Genomic DNA, 16980 nt, shown 5'->3' on the forward strand with positions numbered 1-16980 from the left:
CAAATTATTTACATGGCAGTGCACTTCAGGCACGTAGATAAAACATTATGGTTCATTTCCACAACCCACAGCTTTACTGTGTTCCAGCAAAGTATCCAATAGCGGTGACAAATCCTCCACAGTAGGAGGTGGGATTTTTCTTTTTTGAAGACGGCTCCTTTTACCTGTCACTACGGATGGTCTGTTTATGTTTTGATCAAGAGCCTTTTTTGGGGCAGCTGAAGAGGAGCAGTCCATCTTAGGGCCGGCCTCTGGCTGCATCTTGGTCATATTCCCCAGCAAAACCCAGTATACAGGTTCATCTGTAACAGTCCTTGTGCCACAGATCCGCACTGTTGGTTTTACATTAAACAGAAGAGCAGCGACAGGGGTGCAGGTCTCCGTGACTCCAGCCATACAGGTGTAGTGGGCGACCCACTACACCTACCCAATCTTTGGTGAATTGGATGTGTCCCTCCCAAGGTTATTATCGTTTACGAAAACTAACAAAATAACGAATAAAAAACATTTTCGTTAACGGAAATAAAAATAAAAACGAGACTTTGCAATAAAAGGAAAACTAACTAAAACTGAAATGACCGTTCACAAAACTAACTAAAATTAACTGAATTTATAGAGAAAATGTGTTTAGTTTTCGTTGATGTGTATGTGTCATACGTTAGTCTAGGGTGAGAATGAAGTGTATTTTCCAGGTTATGTTCTTGCTGTGCCTTATTATGCCTGCAGGTGGCAAGTACCTCAGTCGGGTCGTCTGTGTTGCCGCTCCGTCCACGAGTCCAATTTGGGATTACTTTGAATATGACTGTGTTTTGGATAAAGCAAGTGTCTTGTAGTGGAACGAGACAAATTATGAGGGACATTTCTAAAGGGAAAAAAATCCCACAAACCTTAAAGTGCACTTGAAAAGTTCACACAAGAAGGCTAACCTAGCTTACCTGGAGAAGGTAAGGGAGCACGCCCAACCCTCATCCCCAGAAACAGAAGCTAACACCAGGCAAGGCAGCGTGATGCATCCCGAGACAACAGGACTGGGATATCTACATAACTGTGTGAGTCAAACACCTTAACACCCGGTGCTGCAAGAGTTAATAGTCTCATTGGGGCCAAGATATACATTTTATAGTTGCCTGGTATCAATGGTTGTTCATCTGCCTTTATTTATTTATTTAAAGAACCCATAGGTGGGAATGTGAGTTGTCTTTCTCTGCGTGTTAGCCCTGCGACAGACAGGCGACCTGTCCAGGGTGCAGGGTATGGTAGCTGGAATAGCAACATACCCAAGGATAAGCAGAAGAGAATGACTGATATGATGAAACTGGGATTTTGTTACACTTAATTATTGCAAACACAACTAAAACTATAACTGAAACTAATCAAAACTAAACTGAAACTAAGGATTTTCAAAAAAATAAAAACTAAACTAAACTAGCAAACAATTGGTAAAAACTAATTAAAACTAATATAAAATTGAAAATCTGAAGTCAAAACGAAATTAAAATAAAAACTAATTAAAATTGCAAAACTATTAAAACCCTGGTCCCTCCAGAAATTTACGATAATATATCAGGCTACGGCAATAGCGGTAGGTCTTCAGGGTTTCTTCTCCACGGGTCCACATTTCCAGTGCACGATATTTTATGCAAGTACCGCCTCTTTGCATCCAGATGCAATCTGTCTCTGTACCGTCCTTTATGTTGTAAACTGCTTTAAGAATGTTTCTAGCAACCGTCCTTCCAAAATAGTGTGTTTGTTTTGATTAGTGGCCCAGGAAGATGGCGCCGCGCTACCACAATGCATTGCGGCGTGACGTCAACTCCAAAGCCCTATCGTATGTCTGACATTACGTGCCCGGAACCTGAAGTGACATAATTTTCATGGAAAATGTAGTTTTTACCTTTGCGGCCTTATAAGCCTACACTTGTGTTTTTAAAAGTCATGTTTGACTTTATGCCTTTTTGTATAGTACTGGGATGATTAGAAGTCGAGCTACACTGTTGGAAATTGTTTATTTTGATGCACATGCTGTTTTGTTTGTTTTGTTTGTTTGTTTTGTTTTTTTTGCAAATTTGCATTATAATATGTATTTTTGTTTATATAAAATTGGTGTATCTCAAAAATAAAACTATGAAGACACTCAAATTTCCTGTGGTTGGGAATTATTTAGTGCAACTTTTTGTATTAACAGTTTTGAGGAATAAATCTCTTAAATTTCTCTAACTACAAATATATGTAATACAAACAAAAACATTTTTCTTTTTTTGTAGTTTATTGCATTTTTTGCTATTTATGTAGTTACTATGGACTGAATACATACATATTATTAAAATTTGGGCTCTAACGATTGTATTGATGTATAGTAACTTGAAATGCTTCCAAGAATGGCACTACAGCATGTAAAAATATAAAGATAAGCTCTGGCGGACTTGGTTCTATGGTATGTCTTAAACGGTTAAATGAGTTAATCCCCTCATTTATTCATAATTTCATGTATTGCTTTGTGGTAAGCAGTGGTACGACTTAAATGCAGGACTCAAAATGAAAGTGATAACTAAACAAGGCACCTTTATTGTTGTAAGAAAAATGTGGCTTTACAATCCCAGAACTCCTAAAATTAGAATAGACAGCTAAAGCTAGAAAAGAAGAAGCAAGGGATGAATAGAATGTGGGAAAACAGCCAACTGGACAACAAGAAAAGGGAGACTGAAGACTTAAAGCCACACATAGGAAAACTAGGGGATGGGAAACATGAAGAGGCTATCAAAATAAAACAGGAATTATGCCAATTACGGAAAACGACTTACACACCAGGCTTTCCACAGGGACCGAGAGGGGAAAAAAAACAGACATGAGAAGAAAACTATCATGTAAGACAGAAAGGGAAAACCAAATGTGAAGAAAATGCTGACTAAACCCAAGAGAAGAATAGCTCCTTATGGAGGAAAATGCTAAGATAACCAAGAGCAGAACTAACTAACTAATGTAGAATTAAAGAAATTAGTTTACTGCTGAACTGTATATAGCCATCATCCTTATCGTTGCATTAATTATCATTTCATCAAAGCATTTATTGAAGTTGTTGGCATTATGTTATAATTTGTATTACAGGGGTTATCATAATCACATATTAACATGTTTATTACGGGTGCGGTTATAACCACTTTAAATCGTTGAGTTAAATCTATCATCTTAAAAGCTTATATGCTGAGTATATTGTTGCAGTAAAATAGTAGCTGAGCAAAGGCCTGAATGTATTCATGTTGCACTTGAGTTTGCCTAGTAACAGGTGACACGTGGAGAGGACCAGTCCATGGTGACCTCAAAGGCCTGAGATCATCACCATATTCGGAAGAGGATGCCAGAAAGGGGAACTTCTGTGTCTGCATTTATCTCTTAGAATTGATCATTATCTGTAGAGGAGGCAAATAATGTTCTTAAGATGCAAATTATGTGTCTGTAAACGCAAGAGGGGGCGTTACAATACCCTGATGTTATAAAAGCAATCTGAAGTGTATTTTGGGGGGGGGGGATGTACAACTGATGTCTTGCAGTTTACACCTCCCCACGCGGCGTGCATTCATTAAAATCAATTGTTTGACCGACCTCTTCTGGACCATCATTGTTTTACTCTCGTCCTCAATTTCGGACCCGTAACACTAACAACTAACCGAAGCACACTTTATACATAAGGTAAACACAACCATGAAACTAGTGGTATAGGATATTCCAATAACCCAGAATCCAGAAACATAGACCAAGTACCATGACACAGAAGGTTAAATCTTTAGATAAATCCTCTTACTGCTCTGCAAACGGTCAGCCAGCTCCTCCTGCTTCATTCTCCTCAGGAAGTCCACTGTGATCTTCACAAATGCCTCTCTGCTGCTGCTCCTGTGACTCTCTAAGCATTCTGGGTAATCTGGACTCAGAACCTTCTGGATCTTCTTCAGCTCGTTCTTCACAAAAGTGATGATGTTGTCCTCCAGCAGCTAGAACAGAATATTTATGAATGAGCCGATCAGACTGAAATCATGGAGCCAAACATCAGATCCATGTTGGACACACTGACCATCCACTGGTCTACAAAGAGCAGCATGGAGATGACTGTGAACAGACTAAATGTAAAAGTAGTTGTTGTACTTGTACACACCATAAATATGGAGTCCAGCTGTGTTTGATGCTGCTGGGCAGACTGACCACTGGGAACCTCTGAGCTCTCCTGGTCCACTCTGTGGCGGAATGAAGGAGAATTACCGAATTTCCCAGAGGAACACACCTGAGGGATTAATAAAGTTTTATCTAATCTAATCTAATTAGTTCAAGGACACGGCACAGATGAGTAGGTTTTCTTCTCTGTGTTAGCTCTCTCAGAGAGTGCAATCCCAATCAAGTTTGGAAAGCTTTAAATTGTATCTCAGATATATTTGTCATGTTTCGGCTGTGTGGCAGGCAGGGAGAGGACCCAAACGCAAACTCGTAGACACAAGGGATGAACTCAAAACCACAGCTTTATTTGCTGGCTGGGAAAAGCATACAAAAGCAACCTAAACTAAACTGGAAAATCACAAACTAAACTCACAGAGAGACACAGGGAGATCCACACAGCATGAGGGAGAACGCGACACAGAACGGAGGGAGACGCAGACATAAATACACGGAGGGTTAACGAGGGAAGTGGGCATACACGGGGAACACAGGTGACACTGATAATCATAACGAGACAGGGCAGGAGTGAACACAACGTGACGCATACTGACGAGGGACTGTCAAAGTAAAACAGGAAGTGCACAGAGGTTCAGACAGGCAGAGAGAGAGAGAGAGAGAACAGACATAAGGGGCTGGGGAAAAACATTGAATGAAACACAAGGAGGGGAAACGAGGGCTCAGATACACAGAGGGGCACACAGGGGATAATCAAATAAGAAACATCTTAACAGAACCTAGAAACCAAGGCATAAATAGAGAACAAATCCCAAAACACACGAAAAACTAAGAATGCTGGGCCAACATGGCCCAGGATCATGACAATATTAGGCCAGGGGTGGGGAACTCTGGAGTTCTGCAGGTTTTAGATATCACCCTGGGTCAACAGACCTGAATCAAATGATTAGTTCATTACCAGGCCTCTGGAGAATTTCAAGACATGTTGAGGAGGTAATGTAGCCATTTGAATAACCTTTGTTGGATGAAAGACACATCTAAAGCCTGGAGGACACCGGAAGTTCCCCACCCCTGTATTAGGCAATTTCATTTATTTTTCCAGATGCATTCTCGCACCTACCCAGTCACAGCAATCTCATATTGCACAATTTTGAGATATGACTCCTAAACAATAGCTTAGAAATGTGAAAAAATATCAAACAGGCTTATGTTGCTGCCACTCAGTTCAGCTCACAGATCTGGCTGCTGAACTGCACTCACTGTAGGTTCAGGCTTCAGCCTCCATTATAATAGTTGCCGACAAGTGAACATTCATTTCTGCATGTGCAGTTTTCCATTTGCCTCACTCCAGTTGAGTACCCTAATATTTGCCATAGTGTTTTCTTACTAAAGATCCTCAAAGGCATCTCAGACATCTTCTAAGTAGTTTTTTTGTTATTCTCTTCTGAGGGGACCAAATTAGACATTTTCAGTGTACTACGCACTGCATTAGTTCACATTAGAATAAAATACTTCAATGCAGAGTGTGTTTTTAATGTCTTTATTTTGTGCATTAAACATGGGGATGTTTTCTGTTGTTGGCAGGTGGTGGGACAGCCCTACTCTGAAAATTTTGTCACTTGTTGTCACTGATCACTTCCTGTTTGCTGAAGTGGATTCTAGTCGTTTAGAAACCTAAGCCTTGTTATTAAGAGACAATTTAAATGGGATTGAGGGAATGACATGTTTGCACTGCAGCAACAACAACACCAAGCAGTTAAATCAACTCTCAAAGAGTTCATGTTCCTAACAACACACCTCTCCACAGTAGTCGCCTGATGGACTTTAAAATCAATGGGCCGGTCTTCAGACCAGTCACTCTGTAAGGACACAGAGCTGGGTGGAGGTCCAGGTGGGTTCCTGTGAATAATGATGGAGCAGTGATGTGAGTGCTGAGCTGTGACATGGAGAAGAGTCATGGACAGTTAGAGATGGTCATCTCACCTCTGAGCTTTGGTCTGGCTCTCATGTTCCCCACACAGAGTGCTTTTAGAGGGAGGGACTCCCTCCTCTCTGTCCTCACACTGATCCATGCTGCTCAATTCAGCTCACACACACTTTCTACCTTCACCTGCAGAGGAAACACTAATCATTCATGTGCACATTGTTAATCTATTGAACCTGCATCCCAATACTGTTGTTGTCCCAATGTCTCCCCGTCTTCTCTCCTGTTCGCTGCTCTATTGTTGTCTCTTTCTCTTTCTCTCTTGACCCTCATCTGCCGTGGCAGAATTCTTTGCGGGTTCCTGGCTCTGTCCAACACAACTGCAATCAATCTGTTGTGCATCATCCTGACTCACCAGTGACTATTTAAGATGGCTGTTCAGTGTTTCTCATCGCTGGATCATTGCAAAGGAATTAACTAGAGAGAGCTGGAATTGCAAAGACGAGTGTCATTTTTGCAATGCCAGCTCTCTCTAGTTAATTCCTTGTCTCTTGTGATTTTCCTGGCTACTAACCATGTTCTCCGTGTCAATAGAACCTGCCTTGTCCCCTGGAGTGTGTTCGTGAGTGTTTTCTCGAGTGGCTAGAGGACGTTTTCTTTGTGTGACCGAACAAGAGTGTGGTTTTCCCTTCCTGTCCCAGGTTTCCTTATAGGTGTTGTCTTCCCTTGCACATTTTTATATAGCACTTGGTTTTTTGGTAAATAAACTGTTCAATCTCTTTTTTTAATGGAGTCCAGCACTTGAGTCCGCTAAGTGACTGTGACAAATACAGGAAGTCTAAATTAGCTTTGTGTTTAAAAAGTCCAGTATCTAATCCTCTGAGTATAGGTGTTTTAGAGCTCGGATGGAGCTGATGAATGAGAGAATATCCCAGTTCTAACTGCCTCTACGCTCTCTGGATGTCTACCCTGCCTAATCTGTTAAAATCTAGCCTTGCATGCCTGGTACTTGCCTACCACATTTGTTGCGGCAGCTCCCCTCTAGATCAGTCCTCTTGGAATATAGCAGTTTAGCAATGTGAACAACAGGCCCCAGGAGTTCCTTTTCAAGCCTACAGTAAGTTGTAATAAGTTGTAACCAAATTAAAGGATTATTCTAATAGCTTTTGATACTACTGTAGATTAATCCTCAGTTTTCTCACTTTCACTGTTTCACAAAGTAAGAAGGTAATATTTACAGTTTAGCCTTTTTTTTAAGATGTAGATGTATGACTGTCTGGACCCTACACTCTTCCTGAATTTGTAGTGTGTGTGTGTGTGTGTGTGTGGGGGGGGGGGGGGGGGGGGGGGGACATTTTTAACACATTTCTAAAATTGGAAGAGAAAACACAACAACAAAAGAACAATTTAAAAATCAATTTTGTATCTGAGTGAGAGAGTATATCCATGTATGTGTTTATTCTTCTCCCGTTTTCATTTGCCTTGTCTGCTCAGTGTATGGAGCTTTGAGAAACTACCTAGTTGTGACTGTAATCACTACACAAACTCACAGCAAGAAAGTCCCGTATTCAATTCCACCAGCAGCCCTCGGTCGTTGAGTTTGGAGTTTGGATGTGTGCAACCCAGTGCAAAAGTCTTTTGCACCGGGTTGGACACATCCAAACTTTTGGTTATCTCTTCTGCAAGGTTATCTTTTCTCCAACCTTCCTTTGCCAATACAGCAGCCAGTTAGTGCCCTACTATCCTTTGTTAAGGGTTCAAATATTAAGGTGGGATATAGGAGGAAATCCAAATTACAACACTGGTCCAGGAGGATAAGGTCGAAAGGATGATTTTAATGAACACACGCGTGGGGAGATGTACACTGCAAAACATCAGCTGTAGATCTCCGCCCAAAAATACACCAGGAGTTGTCTTTATAGCATCAGGGTATTATTTATGACGCCCCCTCATGCGTCAAACAGATACCAGACATGGAGAAGTTTCAAAACCACAAATGTTCTGTTGACAACTTTTGACACAGTTTGAAAAGGACATGATCTCCATCTTCACGACAAGCACTTCCTGTTCATCTTCTGACTCTCGCTTATTTCTACAAATGAGTCTATGATAGGTGTAATATTTAAAGAAATTAGGTCACTGCTGAACTGTATATAACCACCATCCTTAACATTCTATCATTTCATCAAAGTGTTTATTGAAGCTGCTGGCATTATGTTATAATTTATATTATAGGGGTTATCATAATCAAATATTAACATGTTTATTACAGGTGCAGTTATAACTACTTTAAAATGATTGAGTTAAATATATATGTATCATAACTCATATGCTGAGTATATTGGTACAGTAAAATAGTAGCTGAGCAAAGGCCTGAATGTATTCAGCTTCTTGTGGGATTTGAGTTTGCCTAGTTACAGGTGACGGAAGGATGTCCAGCCCAGGGTGACCTCAAGGCCTTAGGTCATCACCATATTTGGAAGAGTATGCCACGAGGAGGAACCTCTATGTTGCATTTAATTCTTAAAATACCTGAATGTTCTGTACATGCAAATTATGTGCTTGTAAACGCAAGAAGGGGCGTCACAATACCCTGATGTTATAAAAGCAATCTAGAGTGTATTTTGGGTAGAGATGTACAACTGTTTTGCAGTTTGCACCTCTCCACGCAGCGTGCATTCATTAAAATCAATTGTTTGAACGACCTCTTCTGGACCATCATTGTTTTACTCTCATCCTCAATTTCTGAACCCGTAACATTTGGTGCATTGGCCCGGGGTTGAGGGAGAAAGTTGGAGGTTGAGACTGAGAGGGTCCAAGGTGCTCAAACAGGCAGACACGAGTCAGTGGTCGAAGTGAGTGGACATAAGCCGGCTTATTTAAAGGTAAGGCACTACCTGTTGAATTATTTCCAAACAGTGCTGAATTGGATCTGAAAACAAATTGAAAGTCTACTCACTGAAAATTACTGGTAAAGGTCTGTTTTGATTTTGGTGAAAATCTCATGAGAATTGAAGTTGAAGTAATGATAATGTAAGGTTAAGTGACAGTACTGAGTAAAGGACAAGCAGTTGGACTGCTACGAGGATTTAAATGCAGTTGGACTGCTAAGGAAAGAGAATTTAAAGTAGTTGGACTACTGAATTTAGGATTATAGGTAATTTGGAAACTGTGTATGGTAATACAGTCATAATTGAATATAAAGCTGGGCTTGGACATCAATAAAGTCGGTTTGGTGGTTGCATAGGATGTCTTTAAAAACATAATTAAATTTTTAGAACGGAACTGTGGGAAGTTCTAAGAAAGTGCATCGTTCGGAGGTGACGCTCCCAATTCCCTGGTGACGACCAGGGTCTTCCGTTGGACGGGATAGTTCGATTGGCAATCGTGGACAACTGAGGACGGTCCAAAATAGCTACTGATTGGATCAGTTGACCGTTTGGAACGGTGTTTGCACTTTGTTTGGGCGATAAAGCTTGGAGCTGGGCGTTGGACGCTTTTAAATTTACTTAGGATATTTAGGGATTAGAGCAGATACAGTTTGGAACTGAGACTGTCATTGATTATCAAAAACTCAGGGAGTTTGTCCCTTGGAGGGTTAAGTTAAAATTTTGTCTAAATTCTGTAGGTTGTGCAATTTAAGGCCTTGTAAATATAAGTTAATCTATCAGACGTCTCTGTGTTATAATTTCTATGTTTGTATATAGGCTCTGTCTGCCACGGGCACTGCAGCAGGCTGGTTATTTTGAGAGTGTGTCTGTGTCTATGTAAATGAGGTGCCTGTGACTTATTTAGAGTGACATTTCCTGTTTACTAATGAGTGGCTAATGACTGACTGCAGAGCCTGGGTGAAGGACGACTTATATTGGTGTTTTAAGGGAAGAATTGCTTTTATTTCTACTTTGTTGGTATTACGGTTGTTAAATACGATGACTACTTTATGATACATGTCTGTCTCATTTTGCATGTGTGCGATTGGCTTTCAAATGTAGTTTTGTAATGTAACCTGTACACTCCATGGAGGAAACAGACCATGGAGTTTTGGAAGACGATAGCAGAGATATGACTGGCTTTACGTTTAGTCTTGTGTTGACTCCAATAACGGATGGTCAGACAGGGCTGGTTGAAACAGAGGTGCGTGTTTGCTGTGAAATAGGGGCCACTGACCATGACTCAAAACACAAAGGCTGTGAGATTAAAAATTACTGTGAGTAACGGTTTGACTTTTGACTAGGGAAATAATATGCTTACTTTGGGGTCTATGAAGATATTTGACTTTGAGTGATGTTATGAGAGGTTGAGTTTATTTTTCTGTTTAAAAAAAAAAAAAAAACACATAAGTATATGCACTTAGTAAACCCACTCAAGAAATGATTGTGTGACTGATGCTACAAAACTGACCTAAAGAAGCGTGATGTGTGTGAGTGAAAGAGCGCTATTTAAATGTGTGTGAGTGAAATGAAGGCATATTGTTTTTAGATAAAGTATCAGTAGAATTACTGATTATTTGTAGACTGATTATTAAAAGGAAGTCTCTGCAGAAGCTGTAGAAACAGGAAACCGTGTGTGTGTGTCTGGGACAGGAAATGCATGCCCATAAAAGGGAAGCTCACGGTGACAAGTGTGCACCCAGAGTAGAGAGAGAGATTTAACTCTGGGCAGATGAAGCAAAAGGGAGGTTTTAAGATAAAATGAAGATGATACTAATTATATGCTTTAGTGTGCCAATACAGGTGGACTCTCTCAACTTTGCAACCTTGAGTTCAGCAGAAGAAAAGTAGAATAAAAGAATTGGGAGAAAATAAGCCAGTCTTTGGCTTGAAATTGTGCAGCTTGACCTCTCACTTGGTCCTTGACCCCGAGAAGAAACGCAAAGGACAGTTAATTTCCTGATGAAGACCGATAGAACATCGTGGACGTGAAGAAGTAACGGAAGCTAAAAGACAGTGCAGGCGAAAGCAGTAACATTGACAACGACTGATGAGTCCAGCAGCATGGAAGACAGCACGAAATGCAACATGCATGCTGGTGAAGAACAGCGTGATATGTCTGCTTGAAGGCACTGACTGTCATATTTGCCAAGCTTGGAGCAATCTTGGAAGAAAAGACAGAAAAAATGAATGGAGAAGAAAACAGAGCAAATGAAAATAAGACTGAAGGAAGAGGAAATACTGAAAGATCAAAACAGAGAAGAAACACACTGTGTTTGCTGGAGCTCTGAAGCCCGAACAGGACACTGTGAATGAAAAAGGACCAGTGAGAGATGAAGCTGGACGAGTTTGACTGCGAGAAGATAGGAGATGATTGGATTGAAATTGAACCCTGAACTCGGGATCGTTTAGGGATGTCCACCCCATCACAACAAAGAGGTAAACAATACAAAAGGTAAAGATAATCAAAATAACTGACAATTATATTAATGAATAGAAAACACACATATACAAATTGTTACATGTGAGATTATTTTTGAAACGAATCAGAAGTGAGATAGTTTGAATCTAGAGCTCAGTGAAAAGATGCATAAATTAAATATGAATACATGAAAATGCAATGAATACATAAGGATGCAATGAAGAAGCAGCTTACACTCATGCAATGAAGAAACTGCTTACACTTAATTAAGATGATCACCTGGCATGCAATTAAGAAACAGCTTACACTTAGTGTATATTGACATGAATACAGGAGAATGTAATGAAGAACGCAATGAAGGCATGCAATGAAGAAAACAGCTTACACTGCATTTACATGACCACATAACGCAAGGAAGAACACGCTTACATACATGACATAATTGGTATTTTTGAATAGAAAATGAGAAATGGGTCGTTTAGGCGTCCGTGATAATAATGAAAATGTTTTAGTTTGTTATTTTCAGGAGTACAGCAGACCCGCACCAATTCTCCAGATCCAGGAGTCTGAAGAAATTACAGGTTAACATGAATGGATATGTTAAGGCAAGTTTCTGGTTGAATTGTTTACAGTGTCCAGGAACCTGACAGCAAGCCCTAACTGGTGGTGGAAGACCAGCAGGGCTGTGATTTAAGGTGGGGAAGTAAAATTTGGGTTAGTGATTCGGGGACGGAGAAAACTGACTCTTTAACTGGAGAATGGGAAAGTGTCTGTGAGACTGTGAAGCCATATATGCAAAATAGCACACACAAACATACGCAATGAAGATCGGCTTGCTACTTGTATGAGTGATAGAATGGTGTGAATGTTGAATAAACTGATTAAACTAGTTTAAAAGTGTGACTTAGGAGTGCTTTGCACTGACTGATGAAAACAAGGGATTAGTATAGAAAGAAAATGAAAATAATTGAATAATGGCATGAGGTTTAAAAAAAAAAAAAAAAGTATTTCTCTTGCCAAGTTAAATTGTGGAGATATGGCTGAGTATGCAAAAAGTTTGAGAGCTCGTGTGACTGATGACAGAGGAGGTTGCTGTGTGTGTGATTGAGGCCTTAAAGGAGGGGTAGATTGTTAGGAGGTGCAACTTTGATTAAGAGGTGTATAAGTTAGTGTTGACATATTGTGAGAACGTGCTTATATGTTAAGGTTGAAGGTGAGTTTGGTAAAATGCTTAAAGGGGGATATTGTGTACGAAACGGTGTAGTTTTTTACGTTTTGGGTGTGTTCTATGGGTGAAATTTAAGAGTGTTGAAGATTTTGAGGTTGTTGTTTTATTTTTAAAGAGGGAGTTTTAATAATCCTGGACATGTTTAAGGGGTTTTGTAACAGTGCACTTATAAAGAAAAAAAACCTGTCAGGTGATTTTGTTTGGTACTTTGATGAGCTAATACTCAGCTCTCTTTTTTTTTCTCATTTTTGTTCTAAGCAGGCCTGCAAAAGAAAACAATCTGAATATAAATGATAACAAATAAAGAACAATACAGAATCCAAATCTGAACCAAAGAACAAAATAGTGAAATGTGGATTATTGGGTTTTTCTCTGTATATATGAAGCATTTGTAATGTGTATCTGCTATGAAGGCTTGTAGAGGCCAGTTTATAATCACAAACAAGTGCTCAGCCAGACTGAAAAACAGGAAGCTTTAGTGCACAAGGCATATTAATAAATATAGACACAAAAAGAGGAACTCCCCATATAAACAACGTTCAAAAATGTGTGAAGTATAAAGTACCGAAATAACACTATATAAGCCACAGTTGATGATTCTAATGTTAGAGAGCTCTTGCAACTGGCGTCTGAGCTGTGCAGAGGTCTCTCTTAAGACAGGTATTTATGTAGGTTAGCATGAGGTTGAGTCCAACAGAAGCAAGGCACCCTAAATGTGCACAGCATGCAGCAGGGCTTGCCAAAATAATATAGGAAACAGTACATGTAGGGAGAGAACACTCACTAAAAGTTCTGACTACACATAGTGTGGTGGCTTATGTGAACTTGCAGGCGTTCACTATGACATCATTAGCACAACAGAGACTGAGTAAAGTTTTAGATGCTCGAAATCTGACACTTACACATGAAGGAATCAATATGGCAGATGTAAAGATAAATAGGAGGACCTAATTATTGTACTAAGAAAGCAGAACTTGAAGGGAAAGTCAGGGAAGATTTAAAAGCAGGACTTGTTGGGATTTGGGATTTGGAGATTCTTTTAATGCTATCATATAATCTGCCTTAGGATGACTGTATTAATAACGTGTTGTACAGTATTATTTTATGTTTGACATAACAGTGATGTCTCTATTTACAGGTTGAGTTCATTTTATACACAAAGCATAACTGTGCTTGTTTAGAGTTGATGTTCCGTCCAAAAGGGTTTTAAGCTTCACTGGTGAGAGTGTCCAGGTGATACATGTTGAGGGAAGATGAGAACATAGCAGGTTAATTGCATGCACACTTACAAACACACATGATTTAAATATAGGCCAGGCCAAAGGCCTGGGCTTGATACAGCTTCTAACTTGCAGGAATGAATGCAAAACATGCTTACAGACACAAACATGACAGGGGTTTATTTTACAGGGTAAAGGTGGATCATAGGTTGCTTTGTTTCTGCTTAGCAACTACTGAGGTAAAAGGTGTTAAAGATAAATATGCAATAAGCGAACAGGAAACGTGTGAGGGTGAGCCGGGTGAAACAAAATGTTGTAGATAATGGAAACTTGTCTAACGGGCATTAACAGTAACCTTTGCATGTTATGTATATGCTTGAAGCCAAAAGAGGCGTAAAACCTGATAGAAAACTTTGAAGTGTGTTTTTTAGTGGAGAGTCAGGCTGACATGGGGATGGTGTGTATTTTACTCTGTGTTTAATAAAACTAAAAGCGTTGCTCACACACATAAAGAGTATTGAGATTGAATAAAGTTAATATAATGGATAGAGCCCAGGACATGATAATACATAAATGAAATCAAATGCAATGTTTGATTTCACTTTTATTGGGAAAATAATTAGCCAAGAAATGTGTATTGAACTCTCCACATACATTGACACTGCGCAACTATGAGTGGGCCATGGAATCAAGAAACTGTTATATATCTGTATTAAACTAGCCAACATAGACTCACCACAAAATGATGTAGGATGTTGCCCTGCAGTGGGGGCAGAAAATCATTTGCAAACCAGGGATCTTATGTTGATTATCATATCCTTACTTATGTACACACACACACACAGAAGGGGAAATTTCAAAACAAAACAAAAACAACTTGGCTTATCCTGTCAAGCACAGGAGCAAAATAAAAATCTCTTTGGGCTCTATTAAAAATTTCTTTAGTAAAAGTGTAAAAGGCCAAAAACCCAAGAGGTTGGGCAAACAGGAAAGTCCCTCCAGTATCAGGAGTTAATAGTCAGGAAACATTTTACACACTAATGCCTTCTTTCTTAAAAACTACTGACTCATAAATGCCGATAGACATACAAGTCCACATACATCCAAATGTACATTTAGACATTAAACGTCGAGACGCATGTACACACACATTGGCACACAGGCACAGAGTCTAACTGAAGAGCTTAACAAAGCAGACGTGGCAGTAGGATTTATCATTTTGTCTGATATGATATTGTGAACCAACTTTGAATAATGACAGGAACCTTAGATGAACACAGTAGGTTAGTAAGGGGTAGCAGAGAGAGGGTCAAAGCGAAGGTAGTGGACCTGGGAATGGTGTAGTGACGTCTTTGGAAGACGTCAAAAGAGGGAATTGTAATATTTAAAGAAATTAGGTCACTGCTGAACTGTATATAACCACCATCCTTAACATTCTATCATTTCATCAAAGTGTTTATTGAAGCTGCTGGCATTATGTTATAATTTATATTATAGGGGTTATCATAATCAAATATTAACATGTTTATTACAGGTGCAGTTATAACTACTTTAAAATGATTGAGTTAAATATATATGTATCATAACTCATATGCTGAGTATATTGTTACAGTAAAATAGTAGCTGAGCAAAGGCCTGAATGTATTCAGCTTCTTGTGGGATTTGAGTTTGCCTAGTTACAGGTGACGGAAGGATGTCCAGCCCAGGGTGACCTCAAGGCCTTAGGTCATCACCATATTTGGAAGAGTATGCCACAAGGAGGAACCTCTATGTTACATTTAATTCTTAAAATACCTGAATGTTCTGTACATGCAAATTATGTGCTTGTAAACGCAAGAAGGGGCGTTACAATACCCTGATGTTATAAAAGCAATCTAGAGTGTATTTTGGGCAGAGATGTACAACTGTTTTGCAGTTTGCACCTCTCCACGCAGCGTGCATTCATTAAAATCAATTGTTTGAACGACCTCTTCTGGACCATCATTGTTTTACTCTCATCCTCAATTTCTGAACCCGTAACATAGGTTAATAGCTTAACCCTATTTGCTGGAACATTGAAGGCAATGTAATTACACAGCAAGCAAGACACGAGTAGGCAAGTTCTTTATGTTTCACGTGCACGGGAGAGAACTGGACAGGCGCCGTTCCTTCGCTTGACCCCAGTTGCTCTCGTCCGCTCCCCCGTAACACTGCTCTTTTATTGTGGTAACATGAATATGCATAGGGTCATTAACATATGACCTCTTACATGGGTGTACATGTGGACAAAGAATACCTTGTGTGTGTGTGTATGTGTGTGTGTGTGTGTATCTGTGTGTGGGGGTCAAACTGTGACCCCAGGAAGACTCCCCAGAGCCGTCCATCTAAACAAAAGGCACTTAGCCTAAAACAGATATAGATACGTTTATCCTACCATAAAACAATAAGACAAGGTACGACCTCTCCCATGCTCCTAAAATGTGGGTGTGAAAGTCAGAGAGCTGTGGAATGCACACAAAGCTTGCAGACTATTAAGGATCAAACCTCTACCAATCTACACCTAATTATAAAACTCTAAGAATATCTAAGTAGATATTTCTAAGCATAAATGACAATCACAATACAAATCTAACAGTCTATCTACTGTGTGTGTGTGGTCGACCTCAAATGCACTTTGCCTCACCCCGCCGATCGACTCCTGACCTCTCAACAGACAGAGAGACAGAAGCCATTCTCATATGTGTAATAACCTAACTAAAACTATGTATATGTAATCCATTGAATAAATGTTTTAATCAAGACCCACTACTAAAAGCTTAATCAAAAGATATAAATGAATAAAAGATAATAATGAATAACCTGGTTATTCAAATAGCATAACCCAATATAATCAGCATATAAGCATTTAAGATTATAAATTTAACTCAACAGTTTAAAGTGGTTATCACTGCACCTGTAATAAAGGCTAATTGGCTGCCAATATATTTAAACATCTGAATGCAATATCATTACTGTAGATTATGTTATTAATGCAATGGTAATGATGGTGATTATGAATAGCAGTAAAATATTTCCCTGATCTCCACACCTTCCAGGGCCAAATACTGTCCTCAATCACT

General features: G+C 39.5%; 1 protein-coding gene across 1 annotated transcript in view; it reads right to left on the reverse strand.

Annotated features, from left to right (window-relative positions):
• The window catches only part of LOC134620494 (NLR family CARD domain-containing protein 3-like), a 39856-nt gene that overhangs the window by 7724 nt on the left and 15152 nt on the right, over positions 1-16980 (reverse strand). Inside the window, exon 3 of the mRNA XM_065470105.1 lies at positions 4138-4226. Coding sequence (XP_065326177.1) covers positions 4138-4226 — 89 coding nt within the window. The remainder of the gene's footprint in view (positions 1-4137; positions 4227-16980) is intronic.

This window comes from Pelmatolapia mariae, linkage group LG3_W (genome assembly GCF_036321145.2).
Source record: "Pelmatolapia mariae isolate MD_Pm_ZW linkage group LG3_W, Pm_UMD_F_2, whole genome shotgun sequence".
In the NCBI taxonomy this organism is placed as follows: domain Eukaryota; kingdom Metazoa; phylum Chordata; class Actinopteri; order Cichliformes; family Cichlidae; genus Pelmatolapia; species Pelmatolapia mariae.